At 47.9% G+C, this 19,382-nt stretch overlaps 2 protein-coding genes across 10 annotated transcripts in view; one reads left to right on the top strand and one right to left on the bottom strand.

The window, feature by feature from the left end:
* The window catches only part of LOC149365224 (DNA helicase MCM8-like), a 90,486-nt gene that overhangs the window by 57,941 nt on the left and 13,163 nt on the right, over positions 1-19,382 (top strand). The gene's annotated exons all lie outside the window — the stretch shown is intronic.
* LOC149365225 (hydroxysteroid dehydrogenase-like protein 2) lies at positions 1,294-18,925 on the bottom strand. 3 transcript variants are annotated; one of them, XM_089541139.1, is made up of 3 exons: positions 18,822-18,925; positions 3,272-3,406; positions 1,294-1,715 (listed from the first exon to the last, which is right to left on the bottom strand). In XM_089541139.1, exons 2-3 carry the CDS (start codon positions 3,387-3,389, stop codon positions 1,474-1,476), a joined length of 360 nt encoding a protein of 119 aa, XP_089397265.1. In that variant the 5' UTR covers positions 3,390-3,406; positions 18,822-18,925; the 3' UTR covers positions 1,294-1,473. The 3 variants fall into 3 exon arrangements, with proteins under 3 accessions (XP_089397265.1, XP_089397254.1, XP_089397259.1); XM_089541128.1 differs by lacking the exon at positions 18,822-18,925 and adding an exon at positions 14,474-14,565; XM_089541133.1 differs by lacking the exon at positions 18,822-18,925 and adding an exon at positions 5,913-6,086.

Below are 19,382 nucleotides of genomic sequence, written 5' to 3'. Positions count from 1 at the left end.
CATCTGGCAAGTTAGTGGCTGTGCATGTGTGACAGAATGCTTCGGTGCGAGAGGCACGGCCACACTGGAGTGCAGGAAATTATACGGCGCAGCTAGGGTGGCCACCATAGTGTGAGCACTCTTCTGTGACATCGTAATGCTACCGAAGCAAAGTGCTCATCCTGGAACAATCACTGTGACCCATGCTGTGACTGGTGGTGTCCTGTTTAATAATTTTGGCTTTCCATAACCAAACTCCTTCAGTCAGAGCAGGTTTGAGGGCATCAGTTAAAATTGCAACGTGTGAGTGAACGGTCATGTGACACTTTTCAAATCTTGCAGGCATTATTTTAAGCTTAAATAAAGAAAGCCCTAAATTTAAACAGAAGAAAACTGAAATGGGCATTTCTCAACTTTCTCTCCAGCTTTCACAGATAAAGTTTTGCATCAACGTTAACAATACAAAGGTTAGCTCATTTATCTTTGTTGAGCAATTGGGAATTTAGGTGCATTGAAAAAATATGCGGACGTGGTCAAGACTGCAATCCTGCACGACTGATTCAGGCCTGCAGGCAGTGCACTGTCACTTGGGCACCAGTTGGGTGAAACATCCTCCTGCGTAATTGCATTGCTGCCTTCTTCCTCAGAGTCGGGCTACAAAACACGGCGAGGCTGCTCCCAATCAAATTTTCGTCTGCTACAAAGCCAAAATGCTCTTGGCCACTGTGGCAGGTGCTGCCAACGGTGGGGTGACCAAGGTTGCTCTTCCCGAGCAACTGACTTCTCGCGACCAATCATTGGTTTGCTCACAGGGCAGGTTGTGATGACACCGCAGTGTCACGTGACCCAGGTGGCCCACATGGGTTGTTTCTTTAGGGATTTTCTGCTCACAACACCGACGACAATGACGCATTAAAAGAATAAAACCTCTTACTATCTACGGAAACTGTCTAGGGCTTTTTCTTTATCTCATATCTACCCTGCTTCCTAAAGACAGCTTTTGTCGATGAGTTTATCTGTTTAGTGATTTTCTTTTATTTATTTAATTAAATGGATGGGCACTGAACATACGTTTCAGTATTTATCTGTGAAGCCCTCGCTTCTTGCTCGCATAACTCTTGCAGCATTTGTGTTCGAAGCAAGGTTGTTGCACTGACTGTGCTGTCAGGGGAGTCCTTTGCTAACACTCATATTGGGGTCCTCATGGCTTGTCTGCAAACATGTCGCAAGATGTGCCTTGTGACTAAGCAAGGAAAGAAGTGATTGCAACCAGGATCACTGCTTGCATTTGGAGACAAATTTTTCCGCCATTCATTTCCTGTAGGTGCATGTTTTTATGTGTCTGGTGTCACCAGCAACACAGATACTGTGTTCACTGTCTTCGTGTTCACTGTATAGCCGTGCGAAATGTCCACATTTTCACTGCGTGCCTGACGGTCGACCGGCAGCACACACAGAATGTCCACGCAGTAGCACTTGTGCCCTGGTGGATTATTACAGCTTGGACCGCATCTCCCCCATGAGCTTGTCGAGCTTCATCGCCATTGGCAGGTCACCCTTGAGGGACAGCTTGCCACCCATGAAGGCACTGGTGGGGTTCAGCTTCCCCGTGAACATCTTGATGAAGGTGTCGCGCTCCATAACAAAGGTGACGTCAGCCTTGCCCTGAGGGGGGTCTCCCTTGCCAACGGAACCCTTGCCATTCTTGAGGTCCACATACCACTTGCTGGGTTCACCTAGGTTGAGCAGTCTATTAGGCTCTCAACTAAACAACAGCAGCGTCATGAAGGATGCAGTTGGTTCTATGACACTTTGAGGACTGTTCAGTTCACCATAAGCACAATGCAAAAAAATATATACCTAATACATATATATATCTGTTTAGCGCAAATCATTGAACTTCTCCTTAACAATTCCCTAGAATCAATCCACGCTTGGTGTATGACCTGGGGAATGAAACTTAACGCAGATAAAACCAAAAGTATCACATTCACTAATAAGAAGCATCCTCTAAGTTTTACATACACACTTGGTGACACACAGGTTAAAAAATATGATCAGGTGAAGTATCTGGGGCTCATCCTAACATCTAACCTGCGTTGGGAGCCCTACATCAAATCCATTTGCTCTAAAGCTGAAGGTAAATTACATTATTTAAGGAGAAAGCTCCGTAACACGCCGGCCCATATTAAACTCAGTGCCTATAAAACTCTTATAAGACCTACCCTAGAATATGCGGATATAGTCTGGAGCCCCCATCAAAAAAGCTTAATCAACAAATTAGAGCGCATCCAAAAACTAGCAGTGAGGTTCGTCTATTCAAAGTATTCACGTCAAACTAGCGCTACCAGTCTAATAGTTCAGTCAAATTTACAAAGCCTGTCACAGAGAAGAATCATTTCCAGATTAAAGTTTTTGTTCCAACTTCTTCACGGTTACTTCAAAATAGCCAATTCACAATACTTACACCCGCCATTCAAACACTCGTCTAGAACAAACCATAGTAAAACACTTCGTCAACCAGTCAGCCGTGTAAATATCCACAGGTACTCCCTGTTTCCAGATGCTATATCATATTGGAATAAATTGCCTGAAGATGCGGTGAAGTGTACGTCCGTGGAACTATTTCTAAATTATATCGAAAAAATTGACTTTTCTGTTTAATTCTCTCCTAATCTTTTTGTGTTTGGGTCAGAGAACATCTCTGTATTTTTGAATTTTTGTTTTTACTCTGTTTGATCAATGATGCATTGTAAACACTCCTGCATGGGCCCGAAAAGGGCCTGCAGTATGTTCAAATAAATAAATAAATAAATAAATAAATAAATAAATAACTTGTGCTAGTTGGTTAGGGAAAACTTACAGCTGCATTTCAGGTTCTCGGTTTCTTTTTATTCTTAGAAAGCTGTCATTCAAATGTGCTACGGCAATATTGAAGGAAGTCCTAAGCAAGAACTGTCGAGAGAAAATCCTGTTACTAAGTGCCAAACAAAAAGTAAGAAATTTGCAGACAAGTGACTTTGAAACAATGCTACAATGTGTGCACAATTATTGAAATTTACATTTTATGCAGCATATAGCTCATACATCCATGAGGAGAGACAAACAGAAAAACAGATTAAAACACTCTAGAGTTAGTTAGAAATTTACAAATACAAAATTCTTGACACTGTCGTAGAAAAACCCATACAACCAAGTGTTCCAACGAAGGTTTAGCAGATGCCAATGTTCATTGGATGCACAACAGCATTTGGCTTGAAGAACTTTATAAAGCCAATCATATGGAACATACCTTTGACATCAAAGACAAAGACGCCACCAATCTGGTTGACCAAGTCATCGTTAAGGTACACAGAGATCATGCTGAATACCCCTTCCACAGTTTCTGCTGACACCAACTGGGCCGCCATGTCTCTCCTGTTGGTGCCTGAATACGTGAGAACAGGAAAAAAAAGACATGTAAACTTTGCCTGAAATATTTAGGCATGAAACTATAGAGAGCACAGTTGTTATTGTGTGTGCAAAGTGCAATTGCTTCACTCTGCATTATTCAGGTTCCAATTTTCGGGATGTTCATAGTGTGAGCAGTGGCCCGCATTTTTTAGTGTACTGCCAAATACATTGATAGGCATGTTGCTTCAAATCAAAATTTATTCATCTTCGTTTAGTACATGAGTTTTTCCTGTCCAACCTAAGCAACAGCGTGCTTGTCGGTTGTTCAGGCAGTACGGTGAATCAGCAAATGTGTACACAATGACATTTGGCACACTACATGTTTGTTATGTAAAAATTATGTATATATACATATTGAGCAAATAGGGAAACAACTCGAGAAAAAAGAAAACAAAAATGAACAGAGGACATCATAACAGCTTGAAATGAGCCATATCTAAACAACTCTAAAATCTGAAGCAAAACCAGGGATAGTAGAATACAGCATGCACGAGGCCATCAATGATTTATCTGCAAGAATGAGCACCATTTTCATATTTCTTTAATTATTCTACGCTTAGTTTTGAAATTGCAAAACTCTCACTGAATATCTGTGGCACGCAATATCTCCTTATCTTTTTCCCATAAGGTGTAAAGCATCGTGGCTTAACATAAGTTTCTATATTTCTTAAGGCAGCATTTTTCTTGACGGGCACTTTGAAAGCATTTGTAAAGTAATGACGTGTGAGCACTGTGTAATGAAATAGTTCCCACATTTCTAGTACATCTAGTCTATTGTATTTTTCCTCCTTATCAACCTCCTGCAGCATAGTACCATAAGTTGTACTGTTTGCAATTCTTTTAATTATGCGATTCATTGCTCCCATTTTGGGATCAGAGCAAGTTCCAAATAATATTATGCCGTAGGTTATAATAGATTCAGCCAGCACCTTGAATATGATGTGCCTTAGGTGCATCGAAGTCTTACCTCTGAGGTTGTACATCATCGCGGACACGGCTCTAAGCCTGTTACATATATACTGCACATGATTGTTCCATGTTATATGCTCATCAAATATTATTCCGAGATATTTAACTGGAGGTTCAAATGGTATGACATTACATGTGCACGGATCACAATGCGAGCCATGTAAGAAAAGTGACTCATATTCTGGTTTTCGCCTGTGCGGGTTTCAAAACCAGAGAAGCTTCGTTTTTTGTGGGTTTAAATATATCGAACTTTGGAAAGCCAGTCTATTACCTTGCACATATCCTGCAGAAATCTTTTGCTCCCAAAATGAAGATCAGTGAATTGTAGTGAGGAGAAAATAATTTCAATGTGCACTGACATCGCACAGCACACGGGAATCGCAAGAGGCGGCTGTGTGCTGTGTGATGTCAGTGCACTTTAAAGATCCCCAGGTGGTCGAAATTATTCCTGACACCTCCACTACAGCACTTCTTTTTTCTTTCACTCCCACCTTCCTCCCTTCCCTTATGGTGCTGCAGATACTGGGCCATTTCCTTTCTTTTTTTAATTCTAGTCCTAGTGCTGTGTCATTTGCATACTAAAAGATTCTTGACGTTAATTTCAAAAAACCGAGTTCAGAGACGCACATATTGAATAGCAATGGGCCCAGTGTACTTCATTGCGGAACACCAAATTTGATTGCCTTAAATTCACTGTATTTGCCATCAGTTCTAGAACACTGTGCGCTGAAAGAATTGATGAAATCGTCCCCTGAAACCCATGTTTTCCAACTTTTGCTACAGTAATGCGTGATGAATAGTATCAAAGACTTTTGATAGGTCGAAAAATACTGATACTGTGGATACTGATTCCTGAACTCTGTGCTTGGTGCAGTAAAATGTCCCATATTTGTAAGAATCTGCACTGATTAAACGGTGCAGATTTTTCCAGAGTTGTGAAACTGCGATGCCGGGCATTATCTTGTGTCTTGATTTCACCCAAGCGAATCATTTTTCTTATTTGGGGCTTTTGTCACACACACATCGATAACATCGCCTCTCTCACGCTCCTGTAATCCATACGTGCTTCGAAGTGAGTACTGTTCGTGGGGGTAAACCATAAACCAGTTCTTCTACGATTAGAGATACAGCTGCACATGCAGTTGGTGCGCACATCCTCAGGTGTGTTTGTAGCGAAAGGTGCTCATGATACGAACGGGTTCCGAACGTGCCGGGCATAACAATTTAGAGCACTGCCATGGGATAAAGTGAGCTTCCAAGGTGTCGACGCGGCGTGCGCTTTCGCGCGAAAGGAAAGAAACAAAAGTCCAGAGAGAAAGCTGCCACGCAAACAGGTTTTGGAGCGCGCCAACAAAAAAGACCAGGAGCACTCGGGCGAGCCGACGCGCCCGTTTTGAAGTTTGTTGTGTAAGCGAAAGTTGGCTGAAGGACGCATGCAATCGGTTATGTAAGTGGGACGCGACTGCGGAAAAAACGATGAAAGCGCCCTGTAGTATGACGTCCCGTCGTACCTTTCGGATCGGCCATGATCGCGGCGGCTGCGTTTTGTGCTGTTCCTAGCTGAATCCGTGCGTGCCGACCGCCCGAGCCTTCTCCGCGTGTGCGCGCGGTGACGCGGTATTCCTTTGTGGGCGCCCCACGCACGATAGCGCGGGTCAAGGTCTATGAGCGATCATATGACTGTTACGAACAGCGCCGCCTCCGGAGTCCAGCACCCTCTCGTAAACAAATTCGGCCGACTTTGGCACTTTGCTTCCAGCAGACACCTCTCAGATGCAGCCGCAGGCCAGAGCGCGTCGCTGGCGTCGCGACTGTGTAGACTGGCGGGTGGCGGCTGCATCAGTTTTTTTTTTTTTTAGGTACTAGAGGGAAAGCTGGCGGCGCTGCACCTCAGCCACTATGGACGCTGAAAGCATCATGGGCCGGTGAACATGGAAGAAGAAAAAACTAGGAGGGAGCGAGACGTCACAATCTTGAAGCCTAGTCATAAAAAATATAATGGAAAGCATCATGGGGGGGAAAAAGGCCCTCACGTGACAAGGCAGCGGTAGCTCTTAGCCAGATTTTGGTTTCGGTTTCGCTCTCTCGCTCTACGAACAACTGCGCGACCGTCTGCTTGTGTTTACTGACGGCTCCGTGGTGAGCGCAAACTGCTCGCTCGCCGCAGCGGCCACCACCCCCGAGCGACGCGTGCGCTGACTGCGGCGCAGTGGAGGCATTGGAGCACATGCTCCTTCGCTGTGCCGCTTCTGCAGTGCCGCTACGGTAGTGCCGCGTCGCGAGATGCTCGCGGCCAACAGGGCGCTGGGAATCGTCCCGGACAGTCTCGAAGCGCTCCTGTGGCCGCGCGGCGGTGCGCGCACCTGTGACAGAACAATGGTGAGCCTCTGTGCGTTCATCGAGCAGGCGGGCTTGACTTCTCGCTTGCTCTTCGCCAGGTAGTGCACGCGTGACACGAACGCTCCGTGGGTGCTACCTCGGACAGTATACGCGGCAGGGCGCCCCACCCCGGCCGTGTGCCGCGCGCGCGATTAGTCTGAGACAGGATGCTACGTGCGCGCGGCTATGTACACACAGTTTACTTCTTTTTATAAGTGATTGTGCGCAGTGGCCGGGAGACCACGCGCAGGGGCAGACGTAAAGCCGCCGGCACTCTCTCTCTCGCTGTCTCTCTCGAGAGAAATACTTCACTGCTGCATTCCACGTCGAAACCGCGTATGTGCGCGAGCGTATTCAGCGCGACTTGTGCCTCGAGAATAGCGGAGATCGGCGGGCCCATGGACGGGCCGAAGTCCGCCTGCCCGAGAAATAGAATCTTGCGCAGCGCGCCTGTTAAAACGTCCGTCCGCCGTAAGCGCTCTGGAAGCCACTGCGCCCTTTTTTAGAGGCTCGTTTTCTTCGCCTACTCTCGAGTTCTCCGCTTATAGTATGCGCTGAAATAAACGCTCCGTATGTGTGTATAACGACGAAAGGAATTCCTCTCCATTCTCTTTATGATACAGTTGAACAGTGACGAGCTCGCGGCCGCACCCTTTGATGAAAAGTTTGCCTGCAGTTTTCTACAGTGCACCCGAAAACTCAAGAGTGTAATCAACAGAAGTGTTGAGACGCGGAGCCTTCAGACAACCTCGAGCTCGGTACGCATTCCGCCAAAGCTGCAACACAGGCGCTGCGCTTCTGCGCTACATCGGAGCACGGACGTTCACTAAAAAGCACCGCTGGTTGGCAGTCTGGTAACTGTGGAGGGCCTATTTCCCAAGAGTCAGTGCGCAAAAGGGCCCTCGGCAGCGGCGTCAAAGGAGGATGTCTTGCAGAGGCTGAGCGCGCTCCCTCCTAGTTTTTTTTCCTCCATGCCGGTGAGCTACTTGGTGCGGGACAGTCTGTTTTTATTTTTTTTTCGGGAACATGGAGTGGCATTACTGAGACGTTTCATTACGAAAACACTGTTCGTGTGTGCGCAGACGACTTTGGTGCGAACGCAGTGCGAAAGCCATAGTATCAAAAACCACAGAGTTTCTTACTATTATCTAGAGTGAAAGCTGCCGCCCCGTCTATGGGAGTTTGCGTGGAGCCCCCTCAAGACCACTTCAGCTGCTTCAGCCACCATGGGGGGTGCTCCAAGCATCACGGGCCAGTGAGCTACCGACTGCCGATGTACAACTTTTGGCCAAAAAATTATGCAAAAATGAACGCTGTTCGATAATCAAGAATGTTCTCACATTCAATAAATATCTTGTCTAATGATTGCAACAAATGAGCAGAAAAGCATGTGAATGAAAAGTTTTTTCAAAATAAGAGATGGCTGGCTCTCCTATTGGCCAAGTATTGAACACTACAAAAACTAATATTTCGTAGTTAACCGGCGCATTTTTAAAAGAAAATATCTTTTCAGAAAAATATTGTTACTTAAACACTTCAAAAGGTTTTTAATAGCATTTTGGAAAAAAAAAACTTGTTGGCGTCGTGTGTTGTTGCGGTTTCGCTCCTATGGCTTTTTCACACTGCGCTCGCGCCAGTGTCGTCTGCGCCCACATGAACAGCGTTTTCGGAATGGAACATCTTAGTAATGACCCTCTGTGCTCCCAAAAAAATACGTCTGTTACGCACCAAGTAGCCCACCGGGCCATGATGCTTTCAGCGTCCATGGTGGCTGAAGCAACGTTTTTAGATCCTGATGGGATCTAAAAACGTTGGGCTGAAGTGCAGCGCCGCCAGCTTCCCTCTATAACTATCATAGAGTTTCTTACTATTACCTAGAGGGAAGCAGGCGGCGCTGCACTAGCTGCACTTCAGCCACCATGGACTCTCGAAGCCTTGGAGGAAGGAGGAAGCATTATAGGCCGGTGAGCTACTTGGTGCGATACAGTTGGATTTTTTCGGGAACAGGTTGGCACTACTAAGATGTTTTAAAACGCTGTTCGCATTGTGAGAGAACAGCCGTGTTGCAGTAGCCGTATGTGAGAAGAGGCGTCAAATGGCGCGCCCCGCGCGCAGACGACTTCGGCGCGAACGTAGTGTGCAAATGCCATAGTAGCGAAAACGCAACAGCACACGACGCGAATAAAAGGTTTCTCTTTTCCGAAATGCCATGAAAAAACCTTTTAATGTGCTTAAGCAACAACATTTTCTTTAAACGCATTTATTTTTTAAAAGTGCGCCTGTTTGGCACAAAATATTAGTTTTTGTAGTGTTTAGTACTTGACCAATAGTAGAGCTAGCATCTCCTATTTTGGCCAAACTTTGCATTTACATGCTTTCCTGCTCGTTTGTTGCAATTTATAGACTGGATATTGAATGTTAGGGGATTCTTGATTATCGAACAGCGTTTATTTTTGCAATATTTTTTTTTGGCCAAAAGATGTGGTTAGAGTGTACTAGAATGTGGTTCTGCAGTCGGTACGGTAGGTACCGCACCGGCCCATGATGCTCAGAGCGCCAATGGTGGCTTATAGCTAAGTGGTCTTGAGGGGGCTCCATGCAAAATCCCATAACGGAGCGCCAGCTTTCACTCTAGGTAATAGTAGGGTCCCTAGAAATACTTGCAAGTATTTCTAGGGACCCTAGTAATAGTGCGCTGAACCATATTTCTGGCAACAGTCCAATGTTGCCCGCGCGCCGTCCGCTGATTGCGGTACTTTCAGAGCCGGCGCTCGGGTGCAGATCGTCTGCTACTCGCCGCAATCGCATTTGGCTTTTCGCTCACCTCAGTTTTGGCTCGCAACGTTACTCTCTATGTTGACTATCTCTAGGCGCTACCGCTGAAGCAGATATTCACTATATGGCAATTAAGCGCTAAGGGTAAGAGACAGCAGCTGCTCTAGCGTAGGGAAGTTCGCAACAGACCGAGTGCTCTAAGGTAAAAATTAAAGCAAGAACCTTGTATTCAGCTTAAAACGGGTGAGGAAGAGGCCTAAAATTTCCATTGCTTTTTGTGCCATGGTGCCCCACATTGTCTAGAAAATGTGAGTTGTCCGCCACCTGGCTAAGCAGGTACTGCACTCCGCCTTGTGCGTGAATGAAACTTCGAGCAGCAGTTCACCGAAAGTACGGGACTACACATTTGTCGTTGAAGGTAATGGTTTTAGGCTATCAAAATCATTGTCTACCTTTCATGATATATGCAGCTCAAACGCCATGGGGAGTGCTAGCGTTTTTGGGGGGCCAGCGCTCCCGTTCTAGCTGTGGCATGCAGCATGCCAGCCTGCGCGTGAAAATGGAAGCCTCGAACTCCCATCCCCTGCTCCAAATGGACACCTTCGCCCCTGCTTGCATGTTCGCTCGCTCGGTTAGACTGGCAAAGCATATAGGCGAGTTTGCTTGACCACTTAGTTGTTTCCCGCAGCCAAGGGGTTTCTCAAGGAATTGAAATTAGGGCGGTTGAGGGGGTGGGGGAGGGGGAAGCGGTAGCCATTTTTATTGGTGTCGTTGATGTGTCGCGGAGCGTTTAATTATGGCTCTTTACACTAATGAGAAAGACGACACATATTACCCGTCGCGTGCAAAAAAAAAAGGAATTCGCTGCGAACTAAGAGGATGCCTAAATTCCGGAAAACAAGGGTGGGGGTTACTGCTCGCGGCTCAAAGGTGCCATACGAGATCGGATGTGAGTAGCATATAAGACCAGCTGACAAATCGTGTCAGCAAGCTTCAATCTATCGCAAGCGTTCGTTCCATTTGAAAAAAAAAATGTAAAAACGGCCAGTGAATAAAGCGCGAGGAAACGTAGCGCTGAGACGCGCGCTCGACTGCATGGACACATACGTCGTTATTTCACTGCAAGTGCTGATAAACACTCCTATGTCCATGATTGACTTTACTTTGTTCGTTTACACATTCGCTTCAGTATCAAATATGTAAGCTCATATTCTATAGATTACTTCCAAATGTAGATGCAAATTTCGTTAAAATATATTCATGGAATATGGTTACATGATGCTGGAGACATTTTCAGAAGAAAACTATAAAACCTGCCGCAATATGGTGTTTGAATTCTTACTCAGGGCAGAGCCTTATAGAACTCAGTAGTGAATGGAAAATTGATGCTACGTCTACGGCCGAGCTGAACGAGTCAGATATTGGAAACTCTGCGTCCCGGACCCTATCTCGTCTGTCTTCTTGACTTGTGCAGTTTGCTCACAACAAAGTCATGTATCGCAGTAATAGCGATAGTAGTACTGAAGTGATTCGGCTTCATACAAGCGTAGCCGGAGGAAGCGGGTGCGAACCGGGCTTTCGCCGGTGGCGCCACCGCTGCATCGTAAAAAAAGGGGCGCGCCTTCCATGGGGCGCGCGCTTCCCCTGCCGGTCGGCACACACCTACTCACGTGGACGCCATTATAACTGTAGTTTTCACTCATATTTTGCCCACTTTGTGGTTGTTTAGTGCTGCTGCGTAGGCAGTTCATTTGAGATCCGAAGGCGACACGAAGTGGGCTGCGCACAGAGTCTCCCAGCAAAGGCCTTTGCTGGGAGCCATTTACGAAGCGAGCTGGGCTTGCTCAGCGGGAACCTGTGCATTGAAATGTAACAGTAAGGAACAAGGTTTTTCTGTCAACTGAGAACTGGGCAGTCTGTGGCCGTGACCACCGCGTAACTTATGTTAACCGTATGCTCTCCTAGGATTGCGTTTGGCCCGTTTCGAAGACTGGCGGTGGCCGCGCATTGCATGCAGGAAGGGCTTCGCGCAAATACCCGCGTGTTGCACTCGTCAGCATGATTGACACGGCCGTCGCTTACTTGTGCTAGGAGAGGATTGCGCTTCCTAATTCACGTTTTTCTTGGCAAAATCTGGAAGCGCTGCGCCGGGGGATGGCGAGAGTCGGCACTCGGTTTCTCATTGAAAAGCGGCTGCTCGGGCAAGTTTCTCACGGCACGAGCGTAGCCTATATGCACGGCCATAGGGCGCGTTCCGCAGCAGCAGACTACAGTGAGACGTTTGTTTTTCACAATGCGAAAACGGAAGCTTCTAAAGTGTAGTATTTTAAGCGCTACAATTTTTCTTCGGAAATATATTCGCTCTGAAAAGTGTGTCTGTTAAAAGCAAAAAAAAAATATATATATATATCTTCCACGGTTGGCTATATTTGGCAGCATGAAGAGAAAGGCCTCTGTCGCCTTGGGCAAATTGGGTGATCGTTTGCGCCCATGCGCTTTTCTGCTCATTTATTGCAGTGTACAATAAGCTTATTTTATTACAGGGCATATTCATTGTAAAACAACGCTTCCTTGCAATGTGTTTTTTGCGAAAATTTGTACTTCTGCAGTCGTAGTCATGTTTTAGGACCAAGCCAAGTACGCCCACGCTGTCTTCCCGGCATTCCCACAGTGGATGAAGTGCGCTTCAAGAAACGTACAGTCAGGGACAAAAGTCTCCGGACCACGTGTTCCTCAAACGAAGCTTATAGCTCTACTATCAGACAGCGGCTGGAGACCGCACTTGTGGAGATGAAAGAACAAAAAATTAACTTTTACCTCCACAATTGTGGTCTCCAGCCGCCGTCTAATAGCAGAGCTATCGGCTTCGTTAGAGGAACACGTGGTCCGGAGACTTTTGTCCCCGACTGTACATGTCAGTTAAACACTGCATTTTTATGTCACCATTTATCGGTAGATAGCAGATGCTTCCGCCGCCTATGGAGGGCATCGGGAGCGATTTAGAGGACGTTATAAGTGCAAAACATTTCATCTCATGCCTTTGAGCCCTTTCAGATGTCGCGGCGTTCTGTAAATTCTAGTTTCTAGAGTTAATTTGTGTCGTTTTCCGTCGTTGTAAATCTGCGAGGAAGGAAACCGTCTTCGATCTGAGGCAGACAACGAAATGGGCTTTGAACTGTTTACTCTCTTGTTGGTTTCATCGCTAATCAGCGGAACGTTTCGCATGAATTATAGCCTTACAACGCGACTGTAGAGCAATCCGCAATCGAGCCCGTTTTGCAGTCCGGCGAGAAGAAGCTTATCGACCCCCACTGGAGAAAAGGAAGAGGGGAAAGTCAAAACGTCCACAGAGATATTCGAAGGCCGTGTCGAACCAAGGACGAGGCGTTTCGGTTTTTGCTACGGAATTCTAGACGCCAGCACTTAGTGGCGGCGCTGGGAGGAAAACAACGACAATTATGCTAGTCGACACACGAGGATAAAAAGCTGGTACGGCCCTGTGGAGGAAGTTATATCCAGGAAAGCCTATCGAGAGAAGAGAAACGCTTTATCGCCTTGCGAAATAAACGTCGTGTCATAGCGGCGCTCTCTTTTTCAGAATCCTGCAGCAGAGTGTGACGGTTGCTTCAATTGTCTGTGCTTTCTCCTTTACGAGCCGCGAAGGTTTTGTGCATACCTTCGAGGACGACGGAGCTCCACAAATGGAGTTTTTTCACGCACCAACGCTGCCAGAGCGGGCTGCAGTGTAAAAACTAGGCACTGGTTTAGCTCTGGTTAAACTTGGGGGATTGCGAAAGCAACGAGATGGAGAGCGCATGCGCAACTGGCGAGCACGGCGGCGGCACCTCTCTCGCAGCGACGGCGAGCAAGCTGTGCGCCGTGTGACGTTGCTGCTCGCACATGCGCAGTATGGCCTTTCCCCAGCTCCACGAAATGGCTCGGCGACTAGCCTAGTGTTGCTTTCGCAACAAAATGCGTGCAGTGGCCTTTGGGACTGCGACGCGTGAGACGGCGCTTATTCCTGCTCACACCGTTGATGCTTTGCCAGCGACTCGGTTCGTTGGACGCCCGTTTCGTCCACGTACCACAGGCAGCGTGAATCTCGCTGTCATCTATAAAACTGCTAGCAGTGCATCGTTTCTTCATCTCCCAAAGTTTAAGCATATTAGCAGCGCAGTTCATCAGCTCGGTGGCTGTTTGCCGAACGGAAACGCAGTGCAGATGGTTGTGGTACTGCTGGGACGCCGATGTCGCTCCTTCTTCCCTTTGGGGCGTCAAAACCAGTGCACGTTAATTAAATACTTTCTCTCTTTCCTCGCCACCTAACCTCTTTTTACACTGTTGCGAGGATTGCGCAAGGAAACATGAATTTAATCTTGTACTCCGGGTGACTATGCAATTTTATTATTTTTACCAGTAATTTGTAACGCAATGAATTACCTTGGGCACGTAATTTCGCAGAAAATGTAATCAATAGCTTTCAAAATTACTGTTATTAAAAATGCGCCGCTGCTTTTTGTGTCGGGAAAGCACCTCCAGAGCATGACGTGCAAGCCAGCCAAGTCGCGGGCGAGCGGCGCACGACGAAGCAGCTGCGTAGCTTCTGGCACTGCATACACACGCACCACCGTCTTGCGGTTTTTGGTTTGCACCCCTGGTTGCCATGAACTGCATGGGCAGAGTAGGCATCCTTTCTTTTTCGACGCGCACTTTGAAGCTTAGCTGCTGCTGTGGTTGACTAAATTAAGAAATCCGAAATTATTGTTGGATCTTTGACCAGTGTGCATTGTAGTATGCGTAAAAACTAAAGCATAAATTAAGAGTAGTTAGTTGCATTACTTTTTGGAAGTAATTGTGATGTAGTATCATTACATTTTCATAACTGTTGGCAACGTAATCAGTGCTGCAATTCGCTTACTTTGGAAAAGGAATTTCGCCATGCATGGTGACTGCGCAGCGGCAGGATCCGTGCTGTAGCTTGCCACGACCACCACCACCGCGGTGGTTGCGCCGCACTCCGCCGAACGAGGAAGGATGTGCTCGTGGGGAAAGGATTCTCCTCTCTCCTCTGGAGTGACCGCCGTGGGGCATCTTCGTCAGCGATCGCGACTTCGCGCGAGAAGCAACCTTCGAACGATGCCGCCGGCAATCGCCTGCTGAAACTTGCGCTTTCTTTCTTTCTTTCTTTCTTTCTTTCTTTCTTTCTTTCTTTCTTTCTTTCTTTCTTTCTTTCTTTCTTTCTTTCTTTCTTTCTTTCTTTCATAACCGCCAAGTACTGGAAATCATTCCAGAGGCCTCGGGACCCACAGTTTCCTTGGGACGTAAAAATTCCTTAACCGTAGAGCGTCGTCTATTTATTTACTTTTCTCTTGACTCCAGAGCAGCGAAAGTAACCTTGCTCTTTTTTTCTCCCTCGCTGGGCTCAACTTTCTCTGTCATTCGGGTCAGCGCCGTTACAACACACGCTCGCACACCCAGATTGCCTTGCGCGCCGATTGCGAGAGGTTCTCCGCCGCAGAATGGAAAAGAAAGAAAGGAGAGAGTGTACTTTGGCTTGCGTAGAAAAGGCTGGGCTGGGCGGACGATGCAGTTTCAAATGCCTGTGCTTTTGCCTGGCGTGACTGTCGTCAGAGAAGATCCACTGACCCTTCATGCTAGCGGCGGTCGGCAAAAGAAGGCACGACTTGTTTGCCAAGACCGCCGGTTGCGATGCAGCGCGACTATCGGAGTCGACCAACATTTCCGGTCAAACTGAATACAGTGGCATTGCTTACTAAGCTCGATTTACAGCTTGCGCCCGTCATGCATGTCAACTGCTGGAAGTAAATGAACTTGCATAAACACAGTGCACCTCTGGGGCTAATCACAGTTAGCTAATTGGTGAGTGACTAATTAGGTACTTATGTACACAGACAACTAGTTAACACTTTTGAATGTGTCGTAATTTTGTTAAGCCTTCCACCGAAAGCCACGCACGCGCAACCTCGTCGCAACGACCTCTTACGTGGGGGCCAGTCGCTCGTACGCGTCCTTGGACTTAGCGGCACACATACGTAGGCAGCTGTTTGCTTGTAACGCCACGTTGCTTGTAACGCCATCGCCCGTGCCATGGCAGGGGTTCAACAGACGCCGTCAGAGGTGACGCGAGGATTTGTGACCGTATGCCCCAACTCTGTTGAGCGAACTAACAAGCGCGCAGAGAACACGGGTTAAGCTAGGATTCATCTTGGGCATGCACGCTTTGCTTGTGGCTATTATTCATGTACGCCGGTATTGTGAGCATCATGCATCTAACTCATCGGCGAGGTCAATTGAACCATATAGCCCACTGATATCCCAGAAGATCTAATCTCTTCTTTCCATCACCGACTAGATTTCCGGCTCGGGTGTTTACTCATATCAGAACAGAACATAGGATATAGATCCGCATTACATGTTCTGTCCATGTTAATTTGCTCATCATAGTTCCTCTAGGATAGCACAGTCTCAAATACACTTCGTATCCGCCTCACATCTGCGCTGCACGCTTCGTCGTCTCAGTGGTTATCGTCATGATAACCACTGAGCGTATTTATCGGATCATGTGCGCCCCATGTTCCCCTGGCTCCAGGAACGAATGGGGTCTTGACCTCCGGCGTGATAAGCAAATCGGGCTGGTGTTTCTTATCAGAGGGAGTTAAAAACCCCGTAGTTTTATTGTCTTTTTTTTCTTCTCCCGATTCGCTTGTCAGTGTTCTGCGAAAGCGGAAGAAAAAAATAGAGATGCCTGCTTTCCACGAACTACACGCGAAGGCAAGGCTCCTTCTGCGCTCTAATGGCAGCTTTTGCATCGAAGTGGGCGGCGCAGTGTGTCCGAAGCCTCGCCGGTCATCTGCGGGGATTTCCTCGTGTGGGAAAGAGGCGGGTGCCAGCCATGCAGATGTCTCTCAAGACGCTTAACGCCGTCCTTCTTGCTTTCCTTTTACTCGGCCTGTTTACATTGAATGGTGGATCACAGAGCTCTACGTATGTGTTCGTACTCGTGCGTTTTTTGTGGTCACAAATCGCACTTGGGCCCGTATTCTGGGAGAGTAGTACTCGCGCTTTATTGGACATGGTCGGAAGGGTCGAGATCTCATCGCCTTCAAAACACGGCCGCCTGCTTCTGCTTTCGAACGCTTTGACTTATATCTGGAGTACTTGCTGCACAAGCCTTGCGATATTCACTTTTCACTACAGTTATTGATGCAGTGCTAGCCGAGGTGATGTAACTGTAGAAAGACGGCCGAGGCATATGGGGGGCTCAAACCAATCGGCGCGTACCGAAGCGGAGAGGAGCAGGAAAAACTTCATTAAACAGAAGGAAAGTTGTTCGAGTTTCCTTATTCCACGGCTCCACTGGCTTCAGCTGCCACAACCACGCTTTGAAATTCAGGATTGATTGAGGATTGAGACACTCTCCAACTTGGAAAGAGCTATTGCGTTTCACGTGTGCACAAATTTCCTTTCGTTTCTAGGGCTTAATTGTATTGTCACCACAAAGCAACGCCGAGGCTCTCTTCTCGTGCAGCCGTCGTGTTCCCGGACATTGTCGTTAAATGTTTCAAAATTGCAGCTTCAATTACGAGGGTGGTGATGGACTGAGCTGGGGCTGCGGCGACAGTGAAGAAGAGTCATACGGGATTGTGCAATAAAATGGTTTCTCCAGAGCATCTTTAGAAAACTGAAAAGTGACGCTTTCGTCTAGGAGCCGCGCCCGCCAAAACTGATAAAAAAATAATAAAGCGCCGCCCTTACTCGAGTTTATGCGGTATGTTCTCCTCTCGTGTGTTAACATCACTTGCAGCGTCAAGTTTCTCACCGCCGAGTGCCTAAAGAGAACCTCTAGGGGCAGCAGGGGTGCTTGCGAGTTTTCGGCTATATTGTATACGTTGTCATGTCAGCGATCCTGACCACAAGGCCTTATTTCCGCTAAGGCAGAGGCGACTCACGACGACGAAGTTACCCGTATATCCGTGAAGGAAGGTCCACTTCAAGGCGAACGACTTCGAAAGAAGATTACTCGGCTGCTCAACTCGCCGTGTCGCGGCTTCATGCGTGTCGACCGATACTATCGATGCGTCCCATTGGGAGCCGATTGGGAAACCCTGAGGTATCTGTTTTATGATCCATGGCGCGCAAAACAAAGCAGGTCACGTGATCGCCTTTCCGAAGGTTGCCGTAATAAATTAAAAATTTAGTACCAACGGCAGAGAGGGGGCTCCTTGACAACGCAAAGTGAACAGGGGAGGGGGTTGCCGCAGGGTCCAGCACAGACTTGCCTTCGCAGGGGTGTGAAGGCAATTGTGGCAGCCATTGTTCACTCCCGTGCTGTTTTGTATGTGTGGTTGCATCTTGCAGCAAGTCTGCCCTCCACTTCAGTGCTTTGTTGGCTGCAGTGGACACGATGAGGAATGAAGGCGCCGCTTCCGGCGTCTGAAGGAGCGCCTCTTCCTGACCAATCTAAATCGACTGCCAGCCGTCGTAACGCCTGCTCAGTTTAGCCCGGACATCCGCCGTCCGGGATTGAGTGCGGGATTCGCGTGGAGACTCCGCTAGGGCACAGACCAAGCCGATCTCTCGGGTTATGGGACCGCGCAGGGCGCAGTCTCAAGGTAGCCCTAGTGAAACATTTCGCACGGCTGGTCGAATAACTTCGGACGTTTTATGCGCAGAAATGATGCGCAACACCCGAAATCTTCGAGCAGACGGGCCACTCGAAACATCATTTTCCCGCAGCGGTGGGCACCTATGCTGGAAAGAGCGTATTGCGCAGGATCGGGCTCCTCGTCATTACTCGCGGGGCACGTGCCTGCTCTGTCGGAGAAATACCCGATTCTTTTGGAGCCTGTGCAATCCGCTCTGCCGCACACACCGTTCAAGCCCGCACCAACTCAGCTGTCCTCACTGATCTCAGCTTATCACAACTCGCATTTGGCCCGCAGTTCCGCGGCGCTGTGTTCCCCTGACCTCACTTTAACCCGACCCCATTTCGCTTTCCACTGCACTGTACGTTCTAATTCCACGCTCTTTAGCTAGCCTGCAAGTTTCGAGGATTAAACTACAGTTGGCAGACATGCGCTGCACATGCCATTCCTGTACACGCGCAATCCCCGAGTCGCGCATGTTGAACCCCTACCACTCTGGTCTCCATAGTTCTGCTGCGCTTACTTTTGCCCATCCCCCGAGTCTCGAACGATCCAGCCATTCACGCACAAAAGCGCGCACCGGGCAGCTGTGACGCTCACCTTGGCTGCCGTCGCTGTTCCGAGGAGCGTTCGCCGTGGCGCGTGACGCAGATCTGCGAGCCGTCGAACAGCCCGCCGCCGATCCGGTGGGATGGACGTCCTTGGGGAGCGCGGCCGCGTATCGGCGCTGCGAAGGCTGCTCTCCTCCTCGCCTGCGCTAATGGCCGGAGCCTGGCTGGCTCTAGAAACGATATATGGCCATCGTAGTTTGACAAGGGAGCGAGGGGAAGCGGTACGCACATTTGAATGATTGTAGACCACGAAAAACTTCCGGGGACCTCTTTTCTTTATCGCCGTTTTTCGGTCTTTGAGCTTTGCGATTCAAGAACAAAAATTTGGATATGAGGCAAAACAGTTGACATCGGGCTAGAAAGTGATAAGGGTGGTAAGGACAAGCAGAGCTCCGCGGATTAGATAATGAGGTGATCATTATCGTGTATCCAGGCAGCACCGAACAACGTGAGTTTTTTATTTCATTTCATTTATTTCATCCTTAAAGGCCCGAGGGCATTACATAAGGAGGGGCGACAATTAGTGTAAAACAAGCATAAAAAACGCACG

This window comes from Amblyomma mixtum, chromosome 1 (assembly GCF_055824585.1).
Source record: "Amblyomma mixtum isolate Tamu chromosome 1, ASM5582458v1, whole genome shotgun sequence".
NCBI classification, from domain to species: domain Eukaryota; kingdom Metazoa; phylum Arthropoda; class Arachnida; order Ixodida; family Ixodidae; genus Amblyomma; species Amblyomma mixtum.
Note: the sequence above shows the minus strand (reverse complement) of the source record. Positions and strands in the feature narration are given on the sequence as shown.